Source organism: Myodes glareolus, chromosome 9 (genome assembly GCF_982192425.1).
Source record: "Myodes glareolus chromosome 9, mMyoGla1.1, whole genome shotgun sequence".
In the NCBI taxonomy this organism is placed as follows: domain Eukaryota; kingdom Metazoa; phylum Chordata; class Mammalia; order Rodentia; family Cricetidae; genus Myodes; species Myodes glareolus.
In genome coordinates, this window is record NC_142034.1 from 39,249,093 (window position 1) to 39,274,775 (window position 25,683).

Genomic DNA, 25,683 nt, shown 5'->3' on the forward strand with positions numbered 1-25,683 from the left:
ACTGAAACCACAAGCCCTGCCCTGCGCAAGCCAGGATCCTTCTTTACCAAAGTCCTAGGTAACTGAAGGACTAGGAGACCTATCCGCTCGGGTCCTTCCTGGAGAGACCGGGACCAAGGAGGAGAGTGGCAGCAGGCGCCGGGCGAGGCTGCACCGCGGGCGGAAGAGTCTTGGGCGAGCTGCTGGGCTGGTGGGTGGGGCAGCGCCCGGCACTCCCTCCCCTCCGCCCTCTCAGTCCTCCGGCCGGCCGACCGGCGTGCGGGCATCGCGGGTGCAGGACGACCTCGGCCGGCGGGGAAGCAGGGCTCTCGGGAGCCCCGGAAGCTGGCAGGTCCGCCCGTGGACCACAACAAACTGGCATTCGCGGGAGTCGGGCACAGCTGACCACTAGCAACCCGCAGCTCGCGGCGATGGTGACTGGCGTGAGCCTCCTGCTGCGCGCCCTGCCGCTGATGTTGTGGGGCTGCCGGGATGCACAGCCCGCCCGGCTAGGATACCCGAAGCTGCGCGAGGAGGCAGAGGTACGGTTTGTGCCCGCGGCGGAGAGGGGAACACCAACCACGGTCCCCTCCGAGCGACCAACTGAGTGCCCTCGCTCTGATAACTTGCACACAAAGAGACGGGACAGGATTTCTCCCTGTGCCAGAGCTGCAGGCCTGCGATCCTGCACTGACTAGCAGGGTCAAGAGACAGCCACCAGACGGGACAGTCGGGCAGGCTAGAGCCTAGAGAGAACTCCACCTTACCGCTAAGCTGGGGCGACTAAGCCGCTCACCCATGCAATGTCCCGCACCCTGGGTGTAGTGCAATGGGTACTGCTGACTGGCCAGAGCAACCGTGGCCTCCTGGCTTGCCTAGCGAAAGCAAGCCTTTTAAACTGCTTTAAAAAACTAGTTTAATCCGTCAAACGGGGACAGTCTGCAGAGGCCGGTATTAGGGAGCTTTAAATAGTGCTTTAGGACCGAAAGTGAGAAAAGGTGGCAGAGGTAAGCCTCAAAAGATTTTTCTTTTCACTTTTCTCAACTACCTGGTAGTACAGTGGAGAACCTTAGTGAAGTGGAATGAGGATTAGTGTAAGGGGTCTGTTTTCCACTTTGTGCTAATACCAATTTCACACACACACACACACACACACACACACACACACACGCACACACGAAAGCGTTTCTCTGTTCTTTTCACCTCTCAAGAATAGCACTATTGTAAGAAAAGATGAAATAAACTTTCAACACTTGAGTCCAGGTTCTGTGCCGGTCCTTGCTCCCCTGCCCCAGACTCCTTTCATTCACTAGTTCCCATCACGGTTTGGGGATATCTGGAAAGGACCAGGCAATCTGCCCTTCAACTCAGTCAGCCCTTCCCTTTGCTATAGAGGAGGCACTCTCTGCTTTCGCATATAAGGATTCGCTTGTCTCTCTGGATTTGCTCTTACAGCATCAAGTGCAGTCTTGAGGTGCCAGGAGAAGGCTTCTGCCTACAAGGCCAAGTCTTGCTAAGAGTCCCACCCCACCTCCCCCTAGGCAATTTCTGGCAGAGGAACAGAGGCAGTATCTCTGCCGCCCATGCCTGTGGTGGACCCAGATGGTGAGAATTTCATCTTGGGGTATGCTTGGGAAACTTAATATCTAGCAGATTGAGTAGGGACTCAATCTGTTTAACATAAATTGGGGGAGGGGGATTTTAAACTCTGGTCATTAAAACTGTTTTAAATGGGTAAATGCTCTGGAAATGTGTAGTGGGTGTACATCTCCGTGTGTCTATGCAGGAGCACATGTGGGTATATACAGTTGTGTGTGAGAGTCTATCTGTGTTTCTGGGCATGGTTACAATGTCCATTGTTTACATGGGCTTCCAGACCTGCATGTACAGGGCAAGCCGCTTAATCAGTAGGCACTCATAATGTCTGTTTCCACAAGATTCTTGTATGGTTTCACTGAAATTATGTATCTAAAACACTCAGTCTGGTACCTAGTGCATAGAAAACAGTCTGTCCAAAGAAGTTCTTTTACTGTTGATGTTGGAATTATCTGCATCATTATCTTAGAGCACTGAGCTGCAGATTTAGAGCTCCTGGCCAGGAGTCTAGCTCTCCAACAATAGCACAGAACAAAACATGTAAAGCATTTATTTCCAGCACCGGCCAACAAGCAACAGAGGACTGCAGCTCCTAATAGTTTGTCAGTGACTATGGCTATGACAAATTATGTCTCATAAAACCAGGCACCATGGCACACACCTGTAATCCCCACACTTGGGGGGTCTGTGCAGGAGGATCAGAAGTTCAGGTCATCTTTGGCAGCATAGTGAATTTGAGGTCAGCCTGGGATACATGAGACCCTGTATCAAAAAATCAAAACCAAACAAAACAAAAACAACCAAAAAAGAAAAAGAAAGAAAGAAACAAACCTACCTCCAAGATTTGGTGAAATAAAGCAAGACTTTATGAAGTTCACAGATACTGTGGATCAAAACTTCAGAGAAGGCCTGCCTATCAGGGTAGCTTCTCTCCACTCTAAGATGCTTGGGGCTGTTCTCTGACCCTGGCTCTCAACCAGAACCTTGGGTTACTGGGGGAAATACAGTCATCACAGAACGGGAGCTCTGAGGGTGAGGCCGCCACCTCCCCAGCTCTTGCTTTGGACACAGTTCCATGACTGCAGTGCAGGAAAGTGGACCAAAAGCAGAGCCGAGTCCTGCTGAACTGAGGGGGGCGAAATCCAGAGTTCAGGGCTGTTGAAGCAGCCTGAATGATTGGCGCGCTGTTCCGCTGACAAGGGAGTAGACTTAAGGGTATGCCGTCGCCTGTATGGGATGACTTCCCTGGCGTGTGCAAGTTGAGGGCATGTGGGGCTACTGAGGACAACTGCTATGTGACTGGGAACAGAAGGCAAAACTCTGGAATTGAACCGGTCTGAAAGATGTGAGACGTCTGACCCAGACCCCCCAAAATGTACAAAGACTGAATACCCCAAGTGTCCATGAGAGCCTACAGTGATGCCATGATTTAGTGTGGAAAATGGTCCCATGAGAACAAAACTTAGGAATGAGCGCACATAGAATGTGTTGTCTCCTGCTGGAGCTTCTTTAAAAGACAACTAACTAAAGGAAAATACGCTATGTGCTGGTCTGTGGACCACATTCAAGATGTCTGACAGTCGTGCAGGACAGGAAGGGGTAGGAAAATGAAATTTTACTGTCATGGGCTCGTAGATTTGTGAACTGGAAGTAACTGGTGTGAAACAGAAAATGGGATGTGTCAAGTGGGAAGTGCAATATTGGTGTAATAGTAACTATAAATAGACTAAAATAGGTTAAGGATGTACTGTGATAGGTTAAGGAAGTCAGTCATACGTTCGTCCCCGCCCACTCTCCCCCCATACACACAGAAAACAAAACAGAGCCTTGCAAAGATCTGCCTCCACATATTTGCAATATTCTGGACATTCTGTATAAACGGACTCATATAAAATGTGGTGCGATTATTTTCTTTTGTAGGGGGGAGTTGGGCTTTTTAAATTTTGCTTTGCTTTCTAAGACAAAGTCTCACTATGGAGCTCCAGGCTTCAGATTTATGGTGACCCTTTGGCCTTTGTCTCTCCCAAGGCTGGGATTACAGGCATAAACCAGTATTACCTGCCTAAAATGTGGTATTTTGTGGAGAGTGGGAGAGTTTGAACATCTCTAACCCAACAGAGAGCAGAACAAAGCAAGCGTGGTGGCGCAAGCACTGAATCCCAGCACTCAGAAGCAGACAGATCTCCAAGTTCAAAGCTAGCCTGGTCTACAGAGCAAGTTCCAAGACACCTGGACTACACAGAGAAATCCTGTCTCAAAAAAAAAAAACAGAGCAAAGAAAGAATAAATAAACGTTAAAAACAAAAAACCAGTGGCCTTATGGTGTCACAGATCTTTATTCCGAGCACTTGGTAGGCAGAGAAGCATGTGAGTTTGAGGCTACCTAGCAAGTTCTAGAACAGCCAAGGCTACAAGAGACTCTAAAAAATAAAATAAGTCTCAAAAATAAAATAAATACATAAAAACAAAAAACTGGGCATTTGGAGCAGTGGTGAAGTGCTGGTACCATGTGTAGGTCCTGGGTTTGATTTCCAGCAGAGGTGCTTATATATCAGGATGTTGAGATGGCTCAGTGGGTAAAGGCACTTGCTGAGCAAGCACGATAGCCTGACTACATCAGTTCAATCTCCAAAACCCCCAGTGAATGGAAATAACTTTAAAAGATTGTTCTCTGACCACCACACATGCATGCCAATGCCATTGTACACATGTGTGTACACACACACACACATGCACACACACAAATAATAAGTTAAAAAGATAAAGAAATGCTTAAAGTTGTAGAAGGCTTGAGCAACCGTGTCAACTGTATTGACCTAGTTGATACTGTTGGTAAAATGCCCCCTATAAATCCCAGGATATGAATTCTTTTCAAGTGCATGTGGCGATGCCTTCTGACGAAAGCAGAACTAAACTGGGAATTGGGAACAGGATACCCAACAAAGCTCTAAACGTTGAGAAATTAGACAACACACTTCTGAATTACCCACAAGTGAATGAAATCACAAGAAAAACTGGAGAACACACGACCCAGCAGTATTTAGGGATACAGCTAAAGCAATATTCATTTAGTGAAATTCAAAGCTTTAAATGTCTACAGAGTACAAGAAAACCTTTGGAAGGGGTGTTGAGATTGGGTCTTTCCATGTAGCCCTAGCTGTCCTGGACCTCATTCTATAGACCAGGCTGGCCATGAACTCACAGAAATCCACCTGCCTCTGCCTCTCAAGTGCTGGGATTAAAGATGTATATCTTCACGCACAGTCTAGGAGGAAGGGTTTTAGATCGGTGATCTAGATTTACAATCTAGAGATGGTAGGAAAGGAACAGGAGGGAAAGAAAGAACAAAACAAGCTACGTGATCATGGGTTGATTCCTTCACTTCTATGAGCTGCCGTAAAATCAGGAGATAAAAGGTTTGAAAGACTTCTAGAATTCTCTCTAGCTAAAATGTTGTTTGGCTTTGGTGTTTGTGCCTATGTAGCTGTGCATCTGTGTGTGTGTGTGTGTGTGTGTGTATGTGTGTGTACAAGCATTTGTCTGTATGGCTATATCTGTGTCTGTAGCTTTGTTTACTTTAGAGTTTTTGGTTTTTTGTTGAGACAGAATCTTACTTTGTAGCCCAGACTGGCCTCAAGCTTGGATCCTCTTGCCTTAGTCTCCCTAGTGCTGGGATTGTAGGTCATGTCCATCTGGGTGTGTCTGTGTTCTCAAATTGTCACATGTGTTCCTATATCCAGTGTGCTCGGGTCTATGTTTCCTTTGTGTGCAGAGTGATAACATCAAGGGCTTTCCAGAGTGGGTTTTGCTTGGGAAAAAATTTACTGCTTTCAAAGCATTATGAACAAGTTCATTGTTGTCCACTTAGGAAAATCGGAGCCAGTCACAACACTCCAAAATAGGAAGAGCCCCCCCCCCCCCCGCACTGAATTGCAACATTGGGTTAATGAATGACATCATCACCCTGGCCCCCATTTCCAGCCAGGTTCTGTCGTATATTAGGCGACAAACTGTCCCAAGGGATCTGTCTATCTACCCTTAGCTTTGTTTGAGTCTTTTTACAACAACCAGACTACTAAGTGTTTCCAGGACCTGCCTTCCCTCAGTGACCTACCCATATCTGCACAGCCAACCCCAGTGTGCAGTACCAGAAACTGGACTGTTTTCTTTCTCCAGAGACTCTCTTGGGCTTCTGTGGAGTATCCACGCCAAGATGTAGTGTCTCTTTCTCATACCCCAGGGCCATTCATTAGACTTTTTGTGAGTCAGAAACCAGAAGCCTGGGTGTGGAAGCCATTCCCAGGAGCTCAGCATAGTGACTAATGAGTAGAGGGTGGACAGAAGTAGAAGGAGCGGTCCCAGGGGTCACAGACAATCACAAGTTGGTGGAAAAGCCTTTATCCACCAAATGTTGGCCTTTTTGCAGGAACAGGGTTCAGCGCAGTTGGGAACCTATGGCTTATTAGATGGTCTGCTAGGGTGTGAAGAGGAAAAAAAAAGCCATCCTGGGCTCCATCTGACAACCATGGAGCCCACTAGGCAAGCTACCCTCACTTCCTGCAAAGGAAAAGCCCCAGCTTCATCTCCGGTACAGCTGAGAGCCACTGCTTCCAGGTTCGGGTTGGGAGAAGAGCTTGTCCGTCCCTCCCCCACCCCTCCTCTGCTTGAAAGCTGCAGAATCGCTAATGCAGATGTCAACAAAACACCTGGACTAGTTGTCAGAGGGTCTCTGGATTCAATCACTGGCTCTACCCCTCACTGGGACACGTCTACAGGCCACTGTGCTCCCCTGGCAGTGACTGTCCTTTAACATGGAAATAAGTTCATCTGCTCTGGCTGTCTGCTTCCAAGGTGGTTGTAACATTCAAAAGAGGCATCACGTCTAGAAAGCTCCACAGATTTCAAGGACTGCTTGTGCTCCTGGTCACCATGGAAACCTTTTTACACAGAGAGCAGGTCAAGGCAGGACACCAGCTGCTGTCCCTCCCTCACATCTTAACTTGGCTACTAGCTAAAGATGTATTTGAAGGGTAAGTGGAACCCACAGTGTGTCTATGTGGAGACAGAAACCATGAAATGGGATATGACATGGAGCCCAGTGTGGTAGTGCACGTCTGTGGTCCCAGCATCAGGAGACGAAAGCAGGAAGATTACTGCAAGTTTCATGACAGCCAGCACCTCAAAAACCAAATTAAAAGGGAGGGTATAGTAGGAAGGCGGGAAGGTGAAAAGGAAAGAAATGACAAGAGAAAGGAAAGGGAAAATAGATGGGCTGCAGCGTGGGTAAAACAGCAGAGCTTCTGCATGAGTTTGTCATTTTGCAATTTTTTAAATGCTGTATTACTTTTATGGTTGTTGTGTGTGCACGTGTACGTGTGTTCATACCAATGTGTGCCACTCTGCACTTGTGAAGGTCAGAGGACAACCTGCAGGAGTAGATTCTCCCCTTCCACCATGGGGATCAAATTTAGGCTGTCTGTGGCAAGTGTCTTTACCTGTTGAGCCATCTCGCCAACCTCTTTGCTTTATTTTTGCTTCTGAAATTGATGCAGAGAGTATTTAAGAGGTTTGTTGCTAGAGTCACCCCTGTGACTGCAAAAGTTAAAATGATATTCTTAGCAGGATGGCTTCCCTGAGGCTTTCCTAGGGCATCTTCCTGACCCTGGGGATGCTGTGGTGAGGTCAGGCAGTGTGGTCTTCCACCCGGTCAGGCAACTCTGTCAGAGTATACACATTGGTCATTGATCTACAACGACAGCAAGGCCTGGGCTATATCTAGGGATCTACCCCCATTTTATAGAAGAAGAACCCGAGACCCAGAGAATGGCAGGCCTGAGAACACAGCAGCAGCAGCAGCAGAACAGAGATTCACCCGGTTCTCAGCCCAGTGACTCAGTTCTTCACTCTGCCCAATTACCCTGCTCAGAAATGGCCAGAATTTTTCCTTCCCTCCGGCACTAAACAGACTGAGCTAGACACACACCCTCTCATGACAAGTAGGGACCCATGCTGGATGACATCCTGTAGAACAGCCATTCCACCCATCTGCCTGATCGTGCAAGCAAGCTCCTTTCACTCCGGCACCACAGCCACTCCCGGGACTTTCAGAGATGATTCCTCAGAAACGTGGCCCCATCCTTACTCAAGATGGGCAAGGCATGCTGGCACAGGTTTTTAGGCCAAAGCAGGGTGAATCACCTAAAGGGCAAGGTCCTCAGCTTCCTCTCCCTTTAGACATAGCCTTGGGATCCCCAGGAGAAAGAACAGGCAGGTAGAGAGAGACCAGAGTAGAGAGACAGTCACTTGCTTGTACTTCAGGGTAGGGAGGAACTGCCTGGCACCACCTTCAGGAAAGCGGAAAAGGTTATGACCTTGGATAGAGTTCCGAGTCCCGAAGACACAAGAGCCTAGCCTCAAAAAATGGAAGCCAGAGGAGAAATGCCACCCTGGAAGGGGCAGGTGGTGGGCAGGGATGAAAGTCTGGTGCTCTTCCACTGGTCTGAGTCTTGTAAGATTCCTGTTCCCCACCCCACTCCTGCTCTTCTTCGCATTCAAAGCGAGTCATTTCTGTCACCTTGGCAGAGAGTCTGAGGGACAGAAAAATAGCAAAGGGTTAAGGACAGTTCCAGAGGCAGGATTCGAACCTGGTTACCTCCTCACTCCTCTACTGCCCAGAATTTCTGAGTGCTAACAGTAGCAAAGGGGCCCTTCCTCTGTGTCATTTTAAATGCCTAAATATGCAATAGTATACATAAGCATGAAAGTTCATAAATCTACATGATCCACATTGTAATATCTGAGTGCTGTTATGGGAATATGAAATGTCAAATTCTTAAAATGCCTTTTCTCATTCTCTGGTGCTGGTGGCCTGGGCGGGGTGTTCTTTCTGCTCACTGGGAATTTAGATCTGCTAAGCCGCTGAAGAGGCCAGAACTTCCCCTCTGATGACCCCTGAACCCGCCTCTGCCTCAACTTGTTGCCAGAGTACCAGGCAATGCCGCTCAGCCAGGAAACAGGGGCCCCGCCATACAACTTCCCCTCCTCCCTGCTGTCCCAGAACCTCAGCCAACTCCCTGATAAAGTCTGGGCGGGTTTATGGGGAGAGAAACAAGGGAGCGCCAGCAGGGCTGACCTGTGACCTGGTCTCTTGAAAGTCATTGGTCCAGTTAAAGGGCTTCCCTCTAAAGTCCTCTTTCCAGCCTCACCAAGGGAAAGGGGAGCGGCAAGGAAGAGAACCTGAACTTGGCTGACATGAGGCCAATACCTGGGAGCAGCCCCTGAGCAGACACAGAGGCACAGGTGGGCTGTATGCCAAAAGCCTGTGGTTAATTTTCCCTGCTCACCAATGAAACCAGTGCTTGCTGGGCATTTACTACGTGCCTGGCACCGAGCCAGATGTGCAGTGCTTTATTTATATTTATTTGTGAGATAGTGTCTTACCCTGTAGCTCTAGATGGCCTTGAACTCACTACCCAAGCTGGTCTTGAGCCAAAGGCCTCCTGAGTGCTAGGATCACAAGCATGTACTACTATACTCTGAACAATTTTGCCTGTAGTCCTTGTGGGGATCCTGTGGGGAAAACAACAACAACCAAAAAAACCAAGGCTCCAAGATGTTCTGTGTCTGTTACCAAGTAGGATCAGGGTTAGAAATATTCTCTAGCTCAAGTCCTGTGAGCAACACATGATTTTCTTGATGGAGACGCTCAAACCCCTTGCATCCCGTATGTGTCTGAAAATGACATGCATTTACAAAGGCAAAGGAGAAAACCAGAGTGCTGATGCTAACCCACCCGCAGAGAAACAGCAAGGCTGGTTTGCGAAGGGGTCAGCTGTCCAGAACCAGGGCTCCTTACAGAAAGCCTCTGTTTATTAAAGTCTTACAGTTGAGGTCGCTAAAGGTGGATGCAAATGTTTAGTTTGCTTGCTTTGCTTTGCTTTGTTGGTTTTTTTAAAATTATTTTTATCATATTTTCATTTATATTGTGGATTTCTTTGTTTTATTTTGTTACTGGTTTTTGAGACAGGGTTTCTCTGTGTAGCCCTGGCTGTCCTGGAACTCACTTTGTAGACCAGGCTGACTTCGAACTCAGAGAACTCTGCCTGCCTCTGCCTCCTGAGTGCTGGGATTAAAGATGTGCACTACCACCTGGTTTGTTTGGGTTTCTAAAAAACATTCCTTTTATGTATATGCACACATGTGCCTGTTCACTACAAGCCTGGAGAAGCTCCCAGAGGTCAGAAAGGGGCACCATGTTCCCTGGAACTGGAGTTATAGGTGGTGTGGACCACCATGTGGGCACTGAGAACAGAACCTCAGTCCTCTGCAAGAGTAAATAAATATAGCAAAGAAAGGTGAGGATAAGAGAACAAGGAAATCAGAAAATTATTTCTGTATAGATAAGCCAGCAAAAAAGATATTGGATCTGGTTGTGCTGGCACATTCCTTTAATCCTAGCACACAAAAGGCAGAGAGGCCGGCCAGACTTGTGTGAGTTCAAGGTCAACCTTGTCTACTGTAAACTCTGGGTGAGGCAGAGCTGCGTAGTGAGACCCTGACCCAAAATAAACAAAAATTCAAGACACTGTACGTTAGAGTCAAGAAGTTGAAGGTCTGGGGTTGAGGTTCAGTGGATAGAATGCTTGCCTAGCATGAACAACAACCTGTATTCAATCCTCAACACTACACACACACCAGCTGTGGTGATGTGTGCCTGTAATCCCTGCCCTCAGGAGGTGAAGGCAGGAAAATGAGGTCATTTATCTTCATTCAGGGTCATTCTGGCCAACAGGGGAAGTTCAAGGCCAGATAAATGAGACTCAAGAAGGAAGAAAATGAGAGAGGAAGGAGGGACTTGTTTTTCATATCCAAGGTATGGTTTATGGGGTTCATCAATGCTCTGGGCAAGTAGGAAGCCAAGTGTACCAGCTCCCCAAAAGATAGAACTAGTGGTGGGTGAGGATAATGAGTCACCCTCTTCTCTCAGCTGGGAGACCCTCATCTGTGCATGTGAGGGCATTCAGGCAATAAAAGGCCAGGGGATCATGGGACATTATCCAATTATGTTCACTTTACCTCTGGGGAAGTTGCAGATTTCTAATTCAAAATATACATCTCTAGAAAGTCATTTTTTTATATGGGGTAAAAGGTAGATGGTGAGTATATTTGATGTCAAAGGGACTTCAGACTTTAGCATCTTTACCTTTGGAGAGGAGAATTAAAAAGAAGGTAAGATCAGCGGGAAAATTTTATGCAAGACCAAGCAGGGCAGAACCAGCAGTCTACAGCTCCTAGAGCTCTTAGATATTTCAAAGCAAATGTGATGCATGTGGATGGGGTACACATGCACAGCGCATACCCTAAGTGCTCCGTGGGGGGTGGGGGGCTCCTCTGGTGTGGCAGGTGCCTTTAAAGTGCTTTGGGCTAGTCCTCATAAAAGGATAGTTCTTAATAATAACTCCTCTGTAGCTGAGAAATGGGCACTTGAAAGACAAGCAGCTGACTGACAGAGGATGAGGCTCACTTGGTGGGGTGATAAAGCACTGAGAAGGCCCCATAAACAACACCTTGGGTGTGAAAATCCCTCCTTCCCTCCTCACTCCCTCATTTTCTTCCTTCTTGGGTCTCCGTCATTCCAGGCTGGCCTTGAACTCCCTATGTAGGTAAGAAGTAACTTGAAAGATGGAAATCAAATCTAGAACAGCCCGCCTCCAACGCCCATCAGTGTCCAGCACACTCTGTTGGATTTCTGACAATGCCAGAAGATTATAAGAAAGCCGGATGTTGGGATATATTGAGAGCCTGCCTGCAAGCCTCTAGCTAGTTGTGATGGTCTTTTGACTTTAATCCCAGAATTTTTTTCTGCTATAGTTTACAAATATTCTCAGGACAGGAGGGGAATCTGGCCAGGATGTAAGTGCCTCAGACCTTTGGGTGCAAGGATGCCGCATGTTCCTCTTTCCCTCAGGCGTTCCTGGAGAAGTACGGGTACTTCAGCGAGCGGGGCTCCAAAGCTGCGGCCTCCACTCAGTTCAGCAATGCCATCAGGTATGATGGAGGGATGTGAAGGGGTGCGAGATACATAGCTCCAGCTTTGCCCCACCTCCCGCTGTAGTCCTTTCTCTCCATTTTTCCTGACAGAGAGTTCCAGTGGGTGTCGCAGCTGCCCGTCAGTGGTGTGCTGGACCAGGCCACACTGCATCAGATGACACGTCCACGCTGTGGGGTCGCAGACACTGACAGTCATGCAGCTTGGGCAGAGAGGATCAGTGCCCTGTTTGCTGGGCACCGGGCCAAAATGAGACGTAAGAAACGCTTTGCAAAGCCAGGTGAGTGCACTGAAATCCAATTAGGCTGGGATTCCCTGGTGCCCCGAAGAGCCTGTGGCCAAGAAGTGTGACCAAATTGAACAGGAATTTTGAGAGAATCCTCTCTTACCTCTGGCAGAAGAGGGGCAGATCTTTTGGCTAAGGATTATAATCATGAATACAGATATTTAACTCTAAATTATACTTGCATTGATGAATTTTCATTGTACATGTATTCTCCAGATTAAACCCCATCAAGCCCACTTAATTCTCCAATCAATATTCTACACAGGGCAGTTAAACAGTTGTCAATGGTTCTTGTTCATATTTTATTGAAGTTATTTCCATAAGAATTGAGACTTTTCATAACACTTATTCAACCAAGATGTGATCTGTCGATGAGTTTTATTTTGTTCATAGCACCTTTAAAAAAAAAAAACAAGTTTTATTTAGATGGAATTCGCTTGCCGTGCAATTTACCACTTAGAGTATCCCATTCTTCTAAAAAGAAGGGTTTATTTTATTTGTAGAATTGTGCAACCATTACCACAAGCTAATTCCTCTTTCCAGAACATTTCCATTGTCCTCTGAAGAAACCCCATGCCTGTTATCAGTTAGCTCCCTATTGTACCCTGCTGCCAGTCCTGGCCACCACTAATCTTTGTGTCACAGGGGACCCGTCCATATTAAACATCTCATCACAATCCAGTGTATGCTCTGTACAGTTTCTCCTGTTGGGTTTTTCCTTTTCTTCTCTTTCCCTCCCCTCTTCTCCCTTCTTGCTCCTTTCTTTCCAGTACTGGGACTGGAACCCAGGGCCAAGGAGGATGCCACTGACCTACATCAAAAAATTTCTCCTCTCCCTCTTCCTTGTCTCCCTCCTCCTCCTTCTCTCTCTTCTTCTTCCTTCTTCTCCCCCCCTCAAATATTCCAGGGCCATTGCTCCCTGTCTACAATTATGAATTACTATTATGAATATTGGATGCTTCTGTCAGTTTTCCGCAAATAATAAGTTTTGATATGTGAAATTTTGGTACCATGATTGCTTTGACTAAGACAGTTTTTCTTTGCTCAATTTTTGCAGTTTTCAAGGTTGTTCACAAGATAAGGTTTTTCTGTCAGGTTTTCAAGTATAATTTTACTGTGCACACGTTGAATGGTGGCCACTTTCATTTGTGCTGCTTTTACTCACCTCACTCACTGAACACATGATTGAATATCCAGAATTTGCTTTCATTTCTTAGTTGATGGCTAAGGAACTTGTGGGCAGCTGCAGGGTGGCTGTTCCCAAGCATGTGCTAGGCCGTTCCTGCTGCATTCACTTGTCCATCCCTCCTGACTGCCCTGTTCTGAATGACCGTATTCATCCACAGTCAGCTCTGGGGTCAAGGTGTCCCAGGTGTCAGCATGCTGTTCATCCCATTGTGTTTCTAGGCAGCAGAGAAGAGTGAAGTAGGAAAGGGGAAGGACACACTCACAACAGGCCAGAACAGAAAGACCATGACCCGGGAACACAAGGCACTGGGTTCAGGCATCAGCTGTCATGACCAAGTCATGTCACTTGGTTCTGATCCCTCATCCTCCTTCATGTAGGAGTCAGACTTTCTTAGGTTGCAAAGGAGAGCTCTCTGGGATTACTGAACGCAAGAGGCCTGTGAGAATGTGGTGGGAAGTGAGCAGGCCCAGAAACACTAGAGCCTGAGCTCTGGGGATGCTTCCTTCTGGCTGCAGCCCATCTTCTGCCCCAAGGGAGCATCTAACTGAGTGCATTCATAGCTAACAGTGTGGAGTATCTGACTGCCAGATAAATTCGAATGTCAGATAAACAATAAGGAATTGTATTTATATTTTCTTATTGAAATTTGTCTGGGCATCCTGGATTCATATGTGTGCATCTGCCAATCTCAGGTCGAGCACCTGATCCTGCAGGGCTGATTTCTCAGCCTCCTGTTTCTTCACAGAGTTGGTGGGTGGGGGGGGGGGGTGCTGGGCGGTGCACCTGAGTTGAAAAAGGAGGTGAAAGCAAATGTGTATGTTCTCAGCCCCCAGCACATTCCAGGCAACTTCCCAATGTTATTCCGAAAGGTAAGCCTCATCGACTCCACTATACAGAGGGGGAACGGAGGCTTGGAGAGATTCCACAATTCCTGCGAGCTTGTACATTCAGGACTGCGATTTCAGCCTATACCCTGTGCTGTCATCAGTTTCCTGCTGGGCATCAAGACTCCACAGTCCTTCTAGCCCACACTTCTAGCTTTTCTGTCCCTGTCCTCCTTAGTGCCTTCCTTTGCCTCTTCCCACTGGGACCCTGGAGAGAGGACATAGAGGGCAATACCACATGCAGGGAGGGGGGCCTTCAGTTACTATGGAAAGCAGCCCTGCATGGGCTGGATTTGGGATTAGGGCCAGAAACAGCCAGCCTTCTCCTGGGGTGCCAAGGTAGAGGGTTAGTACTGCCCCTACCCAAACACACAGGCAGTTCCTTCCTTCCTGGTCTCTCCCAAGAAAAACACTCTTTTTAAATTTTTTTTCTTTTCAATTTTGTTTCTGTTCATTCTCCCTACCCTTCCCCCACACCACTTCACAGAGATTTTTTTTTTTTTTCTTGAGACCTGTCACCTTCCCTGGCTACTCAAATGACTACCACCCTCCTTCTTTCCCGCCTTGGGGGTGGGGGAAATGACAGGCCATAATTGCAGAGGGAAGCACCCCATACCATTTGCTAGAGGGTTAAAGGTTTGGTGATGTTAGTCGGGAAGAGTCTGAAGTCGGGTCCCTCACAACAGGATGTAGGAGAGCCCAGTGCACGCTGCTCTGTGCCCTGTGAAGACTCACAGCAAGCCGCAGAGGGTTCTTGGTTAAGAATGAACCATCCTGGGTGGACACCTCTGGACCCTCAGCCTTGCCTCCACCTTCCCTGTCTCCTTCCCTTCCTCAAAATAGTTCCCTCTTCACTCCCTGAGGACTGGTCACTGGCTGAGAGGCAGTAGTTGGGTGGCTGCCAGGCCAAACAAGCCCAAGGAGATGCATTGCCTTGAATGGAGTGGGGCGCACCCCACCCCCACTTCCATGGGTGGAGAGGGCCAGAGTGAACCTCCCTCCCATCTGGGGAATCTCAGCCCTTGCTAAGCTTTGACCCTAATGTTTAGGCAGCTTTATAGGCCTGGCATCTCTGCAGGGAGGACTGCTTCTCTGTGTGGACTGCAGAAGGAGCACTGGGCCAGGGGTCAGGCCCCAGCTCAGCCTCTCTGGCACTCTGCAGCTGTGGGCAGGCGCCTTCCCCTGGGTCCTAGTCATCCAAGTCTGGGCCTGGAGAATCTGGCCTGCAAGCTCTGAGACTTCCATTTGGGATTTTAGTCTCTGAGCTACAGGGCTCGGAGGCCATCCCCGACAAACTCAGAAGCCAGATTTTCTGGCTGCTCTGTTCCTGGCCACAAAGCAAACTGCAGATGGGCCCCCATGTAATGAATGACCTGGGGCTATAGCAGAGGCCAGAGTCCCAGCCCTTGGGGAGGAACTGAGGTTTGGGGCAAAGGGAAAGAAGCTTAAGAAAGAAGAGATGGAAACGTTACCCGGGCCTGTGACAAAGCACACCCTTTGTTCTTATTTGTCTTCAACCCAGAGGTCTCTAGAGTCCCTAAGGAAGCAGGGAGCAGGTCGAGGGGGCAGGGAAAGACCTCAAATGTATGGTTATTTTGGTTGTTGACCAGTCACAGGCCCTAAGTTCTGGCAATTGCAGAGTGCAGTCTCTGGGAGGTGACAGGAGACCATGAGGGTGGAGGGAGAGCCTGGGGCAGGCGCAGCTGTGACCTTAGTGGCCCCACCGACTCTCCATCCGGCTACTGAGGACCAGCCTCGAGTGATTGTCAGCCAGAGGCATTGAGCTTTCTCAGGCTCAGCCTGGGCTACGGGAAGGAATGAAATCCGAGACCAGGGGTTCAGACTGATGCTTGAGGGGGTCCTTTTCTGGGCAGAAGCTACATCTTTACCATCAGATGGTACCTCTTAGGCCACTAGGTTGCAGACTCTCCAGGAGAGGGGTAGTCTGCCCAAGGTGCATCCTCCCTTCAGCAGAGGCGTAACTTCCCTCCTATCAAATAGGAGGCTGCCCAAGGCCAGGGCTGAGAGTTCCCTATCAGATCAGCCGCTCCCTGGGGCCAGGCCAACCCATCCTCCTGGGCCTGTGGGGACCAGTCTCAGCAGGTGTGACTCACACGGCCTTTCTGGGTGACAGGTAACAAATGGTACAAGCAGCATCTCTCCTACCGCCTGGTGAACTGGCCTGAGCGCCTGCCTGAGCCAGCTGTTCGAGGGGCCGTGCGAGCTGCCTTCCAGTTGTGGAGCAACGTGTCAGCGCTGGAGTTCTGGGAGGCCCCAGCCACGGGCCCTGCTGACATCCGCCTCACCTTCTTCCAAGGGGACCACAATGATGGGCTGGCCAATGCCTTCGACGGCCCAGGTGCTGCCACAAAGTCTCTTTCACACGGCAGGAGGGGCCCCTGGCTAGGATAGGCAGCCTGGGGGTGGCAGAGGAGTTTCCATTCTCCTTGAAACCATGGCCAAGCCAGGTTCTCCCCCCAAAGGACCCTCCATCCCCTCATCTGTAAAAACGGGAACAACAGGCTCTGTCCAAAATGTACCAAATGACTGAAAGGACAGCCAGATAAGGTTTGGTGTGGAAAGCACTTTGGTAACCCTAGAGTGTGCTGGATTTTTGGAAAACATTCTGAGATTCTGTCTACCCCAGCTTCTAGACAGGCCCGTGTTTCTATTGTTCTCCAGAGCAGACTTTATAAAGGTATTTAGACCACCATCAGCCCTCCCCTTCCCTGCCCCCAGACAGCCAGCGCAAGAGGCCTTCACCCTAGCATTCACAGAAGTGCTTCACAGATCCCAGCCACAGCTGCTTCCATTTGTCCCCAGCCTGCAGGCTTCCTCTGCAGTATAATAATGTAAAAGTTCTAAAGAATGAGCACATTCTTCCATTGTGCTCAGCACTGGCCTTGAGACTCTGAATGTGGACCATTTGAGCCCTCCAGGGAGAGCTAAGCAGAGTGGCTAGCACAGGAGACGCAGGAGACGGCTGAAGCACATTCAGGAACCGTGAATTCCTCCTGCATTTGCCAGGCTCTGCCTCCACCTTTGTCAGTCCCTGCTGACCTGGGCTTCGAGAAGGCAAGGCTGGAAGGACCCAGGATGAGGCTTCTAGGCTAACATTATCACAGTGCTGTGTGCTAACCTTAGCGCAGGTGTGTGTGAGCAAGAGGACCTGGAAGCTACACATGTAATAATTTCTGGACGGGCTGTTCACCTGTGAGAACCACTGAGGCCCTTAACTCCCTCTGCTCACTCCTACGATAGCAGGGAGAGAGAGAGGCCCACAGTGGAGCCCTAGTAGAAGACAGGAACAAAGGATATATATGTTTATAAAAAACCATACACATCAGCCAGGTGTGGCGCACACACCTGTGACCCCAGCACTCTGGTGGCCATGAGACTGGAGGGACGGGGCTCAGTGCTGCGTAGTTGTGAAGGCCTGAGTTCAGATTCTCAGCACAGGGTGTGGGGGTGTGGGAGGGCGGAGACAGGAAAATCTCGGGGGCTCAGTGGCCAACCAGTCTAGCAATCTAGCCAAAATAGCAAGCTTTATGTTCAGTGAGAGGCCCCTCTCAAAAAAAACACCATATATATATATATATGTACATATACATATACATACATATATATATATATATATATATATATATATATGGAGAAGGCCGAAGAGATCAAAGAGATGGCTCAGTGGTTAAGAGCACCGGCTGCTCTTCCAAGGACCTGAGTTTGATTTTTTATCATCTCAGGGCTGCTCAATTTTTAACTCCAGTTCCAGGGGCTCTGATGCCCCCTTCTGGCCTCTGAGGGTACTAGGCACACATGTTGTAAAGACATACATGCAGGCTTAATACTCATAATAGAATAACAATTTAGTTGAGTGGTAGTGATGCACACTTTTAATTCCAGCACTTGGGAGACAGAGATAGGCAGAGGCCAGCCTGGTTTACATAATGAGTTCCAGGACAGGCAGGGCTACATAGAGACACTCTTTCAAAAAATAATGTAAACGTGTTAAAGGTTAAAAAAAAAAAGTGACTAGGAAAGACTTCCCAACATCAACCTCTGGCCTGTACAGGTGAGCACACCTGCCCCCCCCACACCAGGCCAGCAAATAAGACCCCTGTCCAAAAGAAGTGGGGTGGGCGTGAGATGTCTCAGTGGATGAAGGTGCTTGCTTGCCCTCACTCTCAAGCCTGCATGCAGACTGATCCCCAGAACCCACGTGGTAGAAGATGAGAATTGAGTCCCTCAAGGTGTCTTGTACATGACACACTTGACACACACACACCTTAACCAAAAAACAAACAAAAAACCAAAACCAAACAAAAACAGGGTCCCACTCTGTAGTTCAGGATGGCCTTGAACTCTCTTTGTAGACCAGACTGGCCTGGAACTCGAAGAGATCCATCTGCCTTTGCCTTCTGAGTCCTGGAGGTTAGAACTCACACTGTAGATCAGGTTGGCCTCGAATTCACAAAGATCCACCTGCCTCTGCCTCCCAAGAGCTAGGATTAAAGGCATAGGCCACCACTGCCTGACCCAAAAAAAAATTTTTTTTTAAGAAAATGTGCATACACATAGAAGCACATTGTGTTCAGTCTGCCGACTCCTGAACATAACCCACGAAGGGGGCAGGTCAGGAAACAGCACAAATCCTTACCATCCTTCTAGGGGTAACCGATATTAGTAGTGCCTAGGATAGGCACTGTTCTAAGAATCAAGTGACACACGCTCGTTCCCAGAGATTAAGCTGTCTGCCCAAGATCACACAGTTAGTAAATGGTAAATCTAGCACCTTCGAAGCCTAGGCAGTTTGGCCCCTAGCTGAGTCCACCATGATCTTTCCTTAAGATCCCTTAGACATCTGCTCTCCTGCTGGCACTCCCGCGCCTATCAGACTAGAAAGGGAAGTTAGAAAATCTCTCTCTCTCTCTCTCTCTCTCACACACACACACACACACCCCACGTAGGAGCCTGGTGTCTGTGCGAGGGAGCCCCTGGTTCCGGCTTACCATGCCTATTCCGTGCCGCTCGCAGGGGGCGCCCTGGCCCACGCCTTCCTGCCCCGTAGGGGCGAAGCGCATTTCGACCGGGATGAGCGCTGGACCCTGAGCCGCCGCCGCGGGCGCAACTTGTTCGTCGTGCTCGCGCACGAGATTGGCCACACGCTCGGCCTCGCGCACTCGCCCGCTCCACGCGCGCTCATGGCGCCCTACTACAAGAAGCTGGGCCGCGACGCCCTGCTCAGCTGGGACGACGTGCTAGCAGTGCAGAACCTGTATGGTGAGCCCCCAGCCCGCTCCTGACTCTGTGCTTGTCCCCTAGGGTCTCTAGTCTTCGGACTCTGGCTCCTCAAACAGGATCCCCCACCCCATCCCCGTCACTTCCTTGCTTCAATCTTCTCTGTCCTAAAACCTCAGGCACGCTTGAGATCTGAATATCCACAGGCTCTGTGTTTCCCCATTTCTCCATCAGTTCCAAGAAATTCATGAGTGCAAACCTCTGCCCTTAGCTCAGAACCCTTTAGTCTTCCAGTCTCGCGTTATCTCTTTTCTGGGCTGTTGGGTGGGAGAGGAGATTCCTGGATTAGTGCACTCTTGGTGAACACCAAGAACCAGGGCTGCATTCACCCCTCCCCTCTCCTTCCCTGGGTCTCAGATCAAGGGCAGAGCAGACAAAGGGTCTTGAACCCTCCATGCATGTCCACCAATGTCTGCTATCTCTCTTCTTGAATCTTAAGGAAAGCCTCTGGGTCGTTCAGTAGCCACTCAACTCCCCGGGAAGCTATTCACTGACTTTGAGGCCTGGGACCCTCACAGTTCCCGGAGGATACGCCCGGAAACCAGAGGTCCTAAATACTGCCATTCTTCCTTCGATGCCATCACCGTAGGTAAGATGATCCCAACAGTGCCTGGGGTCTTTTTTCCCTTTTTCGCATCTCTAGGGCTCCCATAGCTGAATGACTAGAGAATGGAAGTATCTGGAGTATAGATATCCGGAATCACATGCTGTCCTGGGTGGGGGGGGGGTCAAGCTCAGTCCCAGCTTTGAAATCCTACTTCCCTGAGCCCCCTTGTGCGTCCCACCTTGGGCTTGTCTGCAAAACCGGGTCTAGGGCAGCATCCTCCCCCAAAGTCAGCAGGAGGCCAATGGCCTTTCCTGCCGTCTCTTGTCTGGGGACAGATGGGCAATGGCGGCTGCACGTCTTCAAAGGGAGCCACTTCTGGGAAGTCACAGCGGATGGCAATGTTTCAGAGCCCCGTGCACTACAGAAAAGGTGGCCTGGGCTGCCCCCCAATATTGAGGCTGCTGCAGTGTCATTGGAAGATGGAGACTTCTACTTCTTCAAAGGTATCAGTCCTGAGTCAGCTGAGATTGGGATGCGGCGCCAGGGGTGGGGGTGGGGGTCCTACCCGAAGTGAGGAGAGGGAAGGATCCCCAGCAATGAGTCCCTGGTGGAACTCATTGTTAAACCTGTGGCCCAGGAAAGACTCCTTTCAGGGATGGAGCTGGGAGCAGCAAGTGTCCCGGTGGTCGTCAGGTATAGAAACAGTAGGGGGAGGACTGCTCTCCAGTCTGCAGGTCAGCAGAAAGTCTGGAGGTGTCTGCCCTGCCACCCTGGCTGTGTGAGGCTGGCATGCCGCTTAGCTTTGGGAACTCGCAATTCTTGGATAGGGAAAGCAATGCTCAGGTATGAGGAAGCCGGATAAAAGGCAATGGCTGAAGGGTGGACAGCGCACGATCTGACGTGGTAATACTGCGTTGAACAGCACTCCTTCTACCGGTGCTCAGTGCCTGCGACCTTGGCACAGGGACAGGGAGAGGGAGGGACTGGAGACACTGCCCTCGGGGAATTACTAGTATTCGGGGAGCGATAAAAATTTAAGGCTATTCAATCTTCCCTTTCACTCCCGAGGTAGGGAATCCCGTCTCCACCCACCCCACCCCTACCCTTTTTCTCAACACCCTCCTACCCTCCCCAGCCAGGGATAGACGGATTCTTTCAGTGTCTGCTCTCTGCTGGCACCTGCTGGGAGTCTGGACCATAACCGGTTCCCCTCTTCCGTGTACTCCTTAGTTCTTAGCCACACTATGACTCCAAGGGTAGCTAACAGTCTGTCTGGGGCTCTCAGAAAGAGAAGGAACCAAAGGGACAGAGATGGGGTGGAAAGCCAATGAGTGAGCACCTCCAGCTCACTCTGGTTCTCTCAATGCCCCACAGGGAGTCGATGTTGGAGGTTCCAGGGCACGAAGTCTGTGGGGGGAAACTCACAGCTGTGCCGTGCTAGAGGTCTGCCCCGTCACCCGGACGCAGCTCTCTTCTTCTCGCCTCTGCGCCGCCTTGTCCTCTTCAAGGGCGCCCGCTACTACGTGCTGGCTCGAGGGGCGATGCAAGTGGAGCCCTACTATCCCCGCAGCCTGAGGGACTGGGCCGGGGTCCCTGAGGAGATCAGTGGCGCCCTGCCAAGGCCGGATGGCTCCGTCGTCTTCTTCAGAGATGACCACTACTGGCACCTAGATCAAGCCAAACTGCGGGTAACCAGCTCCGGCCGCTGGGCCACAGAGCTGCCCTGGATGGGCTGTTGGAATGCCAACTCAGGAGGTGCCCTCTTCTGAAGGCTCCCGGTACTGAATGAACGGTTGAACCGTGGTTGCTCGTCCCACCCCACCCCACCCCCACCCCCCGCCTGAGAGGCGGGGCCTGTCTAGGAAGCCCTTGAACGTCGTCGCAGGAACTTCCCAGTAGCACGGCCTCCAGCAGGAAATCTGCATTTATTCCCGTGGTCGAAGGAGAAACAAAAACAGGGTTCCCAGAGCCCTTTCCTTCAAGGACCTCTTTCCTTCCCACTCCTGAGGGGATTCTGTTCCGATGAAGGTTCAGCCCCATGCCCATAGTGCTGAGTCCCCCACCAAAGAGGATGCAAAAACTCAACCGGGTGGGAGGACTGCTCTGCAGAAGCCGCCCTTTCTATGCCTTTCGGGCTCATTTCTTGGGAAATCACGGATTATCCCATCAGAGACTTCACCCTACCTCCCACCACTAGAAAGCTGGGGTGCAGTGAAAGTTCCTCTCCACTGTCAGAGGCCCTTTGTTGGATCAAGAGGCCGAGCAAAAGGGAATGTGGTCCTCCGGACCTGACTTTTTGTCTGGGGTGACGAAGAAGCACCCCCAGCTGGTCAGCCTAGAGGCGTAGCAGCCTTCCTTGGACAGAACCTTCCACCCTTCTCAGTAGAAGCAGATGGGTACGGGGTACTTGAGACACAGAGACCATGCTCTCACATCCAACTAGGGGACAGCCGGCTGCGTGTGTATGGTTGTCATGGAGAGAGGGGGTGTACCTCTCTTCGAAACGCAGGCCTTCTTCACGCAGTTTGCCTTCCAGATGACCCGACTTGTGCAGCAGGAAAATGGCCGAGGATCCTTCAGGGTCTGCCCATTGCAGGCACTGGGAATGCAGCCGCCATGCTGCTCCGCAGAACGGATGAGGCCTGTTTGCTCTCAACGGCCCCATTCTCCAGGCCACACACGCAGCAGCGTTCCGAGGCCCATTCTGTCTAGCCAAGAATAGCTGGGATTCCTCAAGAAGGAACCAGCTCCCCAGCTTTCCCCTTTTGTCGGAGCCAGTCTCGGTATTAATTTTAGCATCTGGATCTCCATCCCACCCTGCCTCCTCCTCCACCTACCAACGCCGCTGCGCACACACGGTGACCACCGCGAACCAGCTCTCAGGGACTGGAGAATGATTTGGCAGGGAAGCAGCCTGCAATTCCCTAGAGGCATTGCTGGCCCCGTGCCCTCCTTTCTTCTCTGTGCAGTGGACAAAATGACCTTTGACTGCCCTTAGATGCAAGTGCTTTGTACTGCCCGGTCCTGGGTAGACCACAGAAGAATCTCCCTGCTAGACCCTGCTTTTTGGGTTGTACCCAGGAGAGAGAAAGGAGGGTCCCATTTTTATTACTCCACTCCACTTCAGGTGACTCTAATTGGAGACTTTATTGAGGGGTTAGAGGGAAAGAGGCAACCCCGAAGCTGTTTTTCTTCAAGCAATGCATCTGTTCACCTGGCCAGAAGGACCTAAAAAGATGTCGGTGAGGCTGTATCGGAGGCGTGGATCAGGAGGGTTGTAGGTGCTGGATACAGTCTGGAGAGCAGGGCCTGCTGTAGTTCAGCTAGACAACAGGTGAGACCGTGAACCGACAGTGGACCTTCTCACCGGAAGGAGGAGCTAAGGACGGCGGCTTGAAAGGACAGTTCTGTGAAACGCACTAGAGATAGAAGAGTTTGGAGCTTTGCGGACCCAGAGGCTGAGAGTGGATGCTCTCAGAGCTCCTTGCGGCCTCTCCCTTACCCGGGTCAGGGTGCTCCAGAATACAGTGCTCAATGTAAGCTGGGTGGCTATGCAGGCTCTTGCATTTCTTGCAGAAAAGGATCTCGCAGCGCGCACAGCCCCCGCGGCGCGGTGGACGCCGCCGCGTCTCCAACACGCACGGTTCTTCCGGGGCACCACGCTTCCTACGGGCCGAGGACGTGAGTGCTCAGGGGCCCTGCGGCCCTCCTCCCTAAAGCTCGGCCCCGGGTGTCTGCACCTCACCTGTCCGCGGGGGCCCCAAGGCCACCCAGAAGCGCGAACGGGCTGAGCCAGCCCCAGAAGCTGCTGTCCGAGCGGCGCAGCAGCGCCACCTGCTGGCTGCTCGGCTCCTGGCGCAGAGGGCTGTAGGACACCGAGCGGGCCTCTCGCTCCCTGGCATCGCCATCCTCCTCGACCTCCGCCGTGCTCTCAGGGTCCGGCCTCTCCACCTCCGACGAAGACGAGGAAGACGACGACGACGACGACTTGCCCTCCAGCTCCTCCTCCCTGGCCTCGGGCTCCTCCACCTCCTTCCTCCACAGAGGGGTCTTCACACCTGCAGGCGGGGAGGGAGTCAGTGCAGCCGGCTGTCCTGGCTGCTTGCTGCGGAAGCCTGAATCCAGAATGCGTGGGGGAGATGCCGCCGGACAGATGCTGCCTGCCAAAGGGTTTCGGAGTCCCAGATTCCCGGACTGCTGCTGAGTTCCCTCTCTCCTGAGCTTCCTTGCTAAGGATTCCAAACAAATCACCTCGCTTCCATCATGCTCCATTTTCCCGTCTCTGAAGCGGGAAAAGTAGCACCTACCTCAAGAGTGGTTGTGAGGCTGATTCTAGATAATGTCTGGGTAAAGCACACAGTTTCCTGCTTGCAGTTGTGCAAGCAATCAACGAACATGTATTACCAACACGGAAGGAGGAGGGTTACCCAACGTTAATAAACATCAATTGTCATTTCAATAGGTGGTCGTTTATGGTTGTTTAAACAATCATCACAATCTATTATTATTAATATTAACATTATTATTGAGATACGGTCTCACTGTGTAGCTCTGTCTGACAAGGAAACTCACTATATAAACCAGGCTGACCTGGAACTCACAAATATCTGCCTGCCTCTGCCGCCAGATTTTGACTTTCTGTGGTGGTGGAAGTCCAGTGTCACGGGAGACTGGCTGAATAGGCATAACTAACTAAACCCGAAACTGTTCTCAGGCTTGGCCAATTGCAAGTGGATTTCAGCCACATGCCCCCCTCTCTAACTGACAGACAGACATCATAACTGCAAGTAAGTCAGGACCTGAAGCAAGTTCCTGGGCTGAAACTAAGCAGGTCTTCTCCAGAGATAGCCATTCCATCAGCACATAGGCAGCCCCAAGACAGCTAGACTTACATTGCAAAGAAGGGGGCAGCACTTGAGGTTTGCCCTGGAAAGGTCAAAGGACAATTTCTATAGACCACTGTCCATCTTTTCCCCAAGTTAGGAATGGAATAGAATGATAACAGTGAACAAGAAGGTGTGTGTGTGTGTGTGTGTGTGCGCGTGTGCGTGTGTGCGTGTGCGTGTGTTGGGCACTGTGTTGGTTAATCTTAACTGTTTAAATTGACACAATCAAAAACACCTAAGAGTTTGTGTGAAGGGGTTTCTAGGTTGGTTTAACTGCTGTGGGAAGACCCGCCCTGAATACAAGCTGGCAGCCGAGCTGCTGCGGTGCTTACACTTACACCAAGGCCAGAGAAGATAAGGGGGAGCGAGGTCTGAACAGGAACAAGTGAAGATAAGAGAACTGATGGTAGAGGATAAGAATATTTAGGAAGGGCAAAGCAGAGGGCTTGTAACAAAACAACATGAATGAGGAACTGAGAAAAGGTCCAGGTTTTCTAATGTCACCATGGTGATGGGCTAGTTGGTCCAAGATGGATCAAGTGGTCCTATCTCGGTTTGCACCCTTTCTAGCCCCACTCACCATGCTTATCCATTCTTGGTAATGGAGTTACTGTCTGTTCCCTCTGGTCAGGGACTGGGATGTAAAGGATGCCCAGTACCTATAGAACTCCATATGGTTTCCAGGACCTCTGTTGGATCATAGGGGGTGGGGTTAGAACCTCAGCTGCCCATAGGGCTCTGCTTAAGGACCGATGCCTTTTCCAGAATCTCCAGACTCAAAACTCTCATGTTCCCTACCTTGTTGCAAGGAAGAGTCCAATGGAGAATAGAGGATGGCTTTGGCCCCAGATTGACTGGGTTCAAATCCCGGATCTACTACATAAATATAAAACCTGTCAGACCTTCAGCAAAAACCATTTTAACAGGAACAGTTGAGTTAGGCCATTGCTGGGGGTGAAGCCTACATGTG

The 25,683-nt window shown here is 50.2% G+C and overlaps 2 protein-coding genes and 1 long non-coding RNA gene across 4 annotated transcripts; 1 reads left to right on the top strand and 2 right to left on the bottom strand.

The window, feature by feature from the left end:
• The first annotated feature begins 164 nt into the window (after window positions 1–164).
• Window positions 165–24,286, top strand: Mmp28 (matrix metallopeptidase 28). Its single transcript, XM_087910167.1, has 8 exons — window positions 165–521; window positions 11,543–11,622; window positions 11,716–11,903; window positions 16,117–16,341; window positions 19,017–19,262; window positions 19,720–19,869; window positions 20,163–20,330; window positions 21,202–24,286. The coding sequence occupies exons 1-8, from the start codon at window positions 411–413 to the stop codon at window positions 21,594–21,596; spliced, it is 1,563 nt and encodes a 520-aa protein (XP_087766293.1). The 5' UTR covers window positions 165–410; the 3' UTR covers window positions 21,597–24,286.
• On the bottom strand, window positions 12,180–21,392 carry LOC148120830 (uncharacterized). The gene is made up of 3 exons (XR_015738790.1): window positions 21,253–21,392; window positions 13,075–13,312; window positions 12,180–12,305 (listed from the first exon to the last, which is right to left on the bottom strand). It is a non-coding gene; the product is annotated as an uncharacterized LOC148120830 (long non-coding RNA).
• Window positions 22,950–25,397, bottom strand: Pgbdf (plakoglobin binding and degradation factor). Of its 2 annotated transcripts, XM_048437809.3 has the most exons (3): window positions 25,294–25,397; window positions 23,573–23,885; window positions 22,950–23,493 (listed from the first exon to the last, which is right to left on the bottom strand). In XM_048437809.3, the coding sequence occupies exons 1-3, from the start codon at window positions 25,304–25,306 to the stop codon at window positions 23,247–23,249; spliced, it is 573 nt and encodes a 190-aa protein (XP_048293766.1). In that variant the 5' UTR covers window positions 25,307–25,397; the 3' UTR covers window positions 22,950–23,246. The 2 variants fall into 2 exon arrangements, with proteins under 2 accessions (XP_048293766.1, XP_048293765.3); XM_048437808.3 differs by lacking the exon at window positions 25,294–25,397 and having other exon boundaries at window positions 23,573–24,099.
• Between the last annotated feature and the right edge of the window lie 286 nt (window positions 25,398–25,683).

Bases quoted from the DNA above. Each gene is read 5' to 3' on its own strand.
- Pgbdf (XM_048437808.3), bottom strand. From the start codon at position 24,099: ATGGAGCATGATGGAAGCGAGGTGATTTGTTTGGAATCCTTAGCAAGG. The intron at 23,494-23,572 runs GTGAGGTGCAGA...CTCGGCCCGTAG, and splicing joins CTTGGGGCCCCCGCGGACAG to GAAGCGTGGTGCCCCGGAAG.
- Mmp28 (XM_087910167.1), top strand. From the start codon at position 411: ATGGTGACTGGCGTGAGCCTCCTGCTGCGCGCCCTGCCGCTGATGTTG. The intron at 11,623-11,715 runs GTATGATGGAGG...TTTTCCTGACAG, and splicing joins CAGTTCAGCAATGCCATCAG to AGAGTTCCAGTGGGTGTCGC. The intron at 16,342-19,016 runs GTGCTGCCACAA...TGCCGCTCGCAG, and splicing joins CAATGCCTTCGACGGCCCAG to GGGGCGCCCTGGCCCACGCC.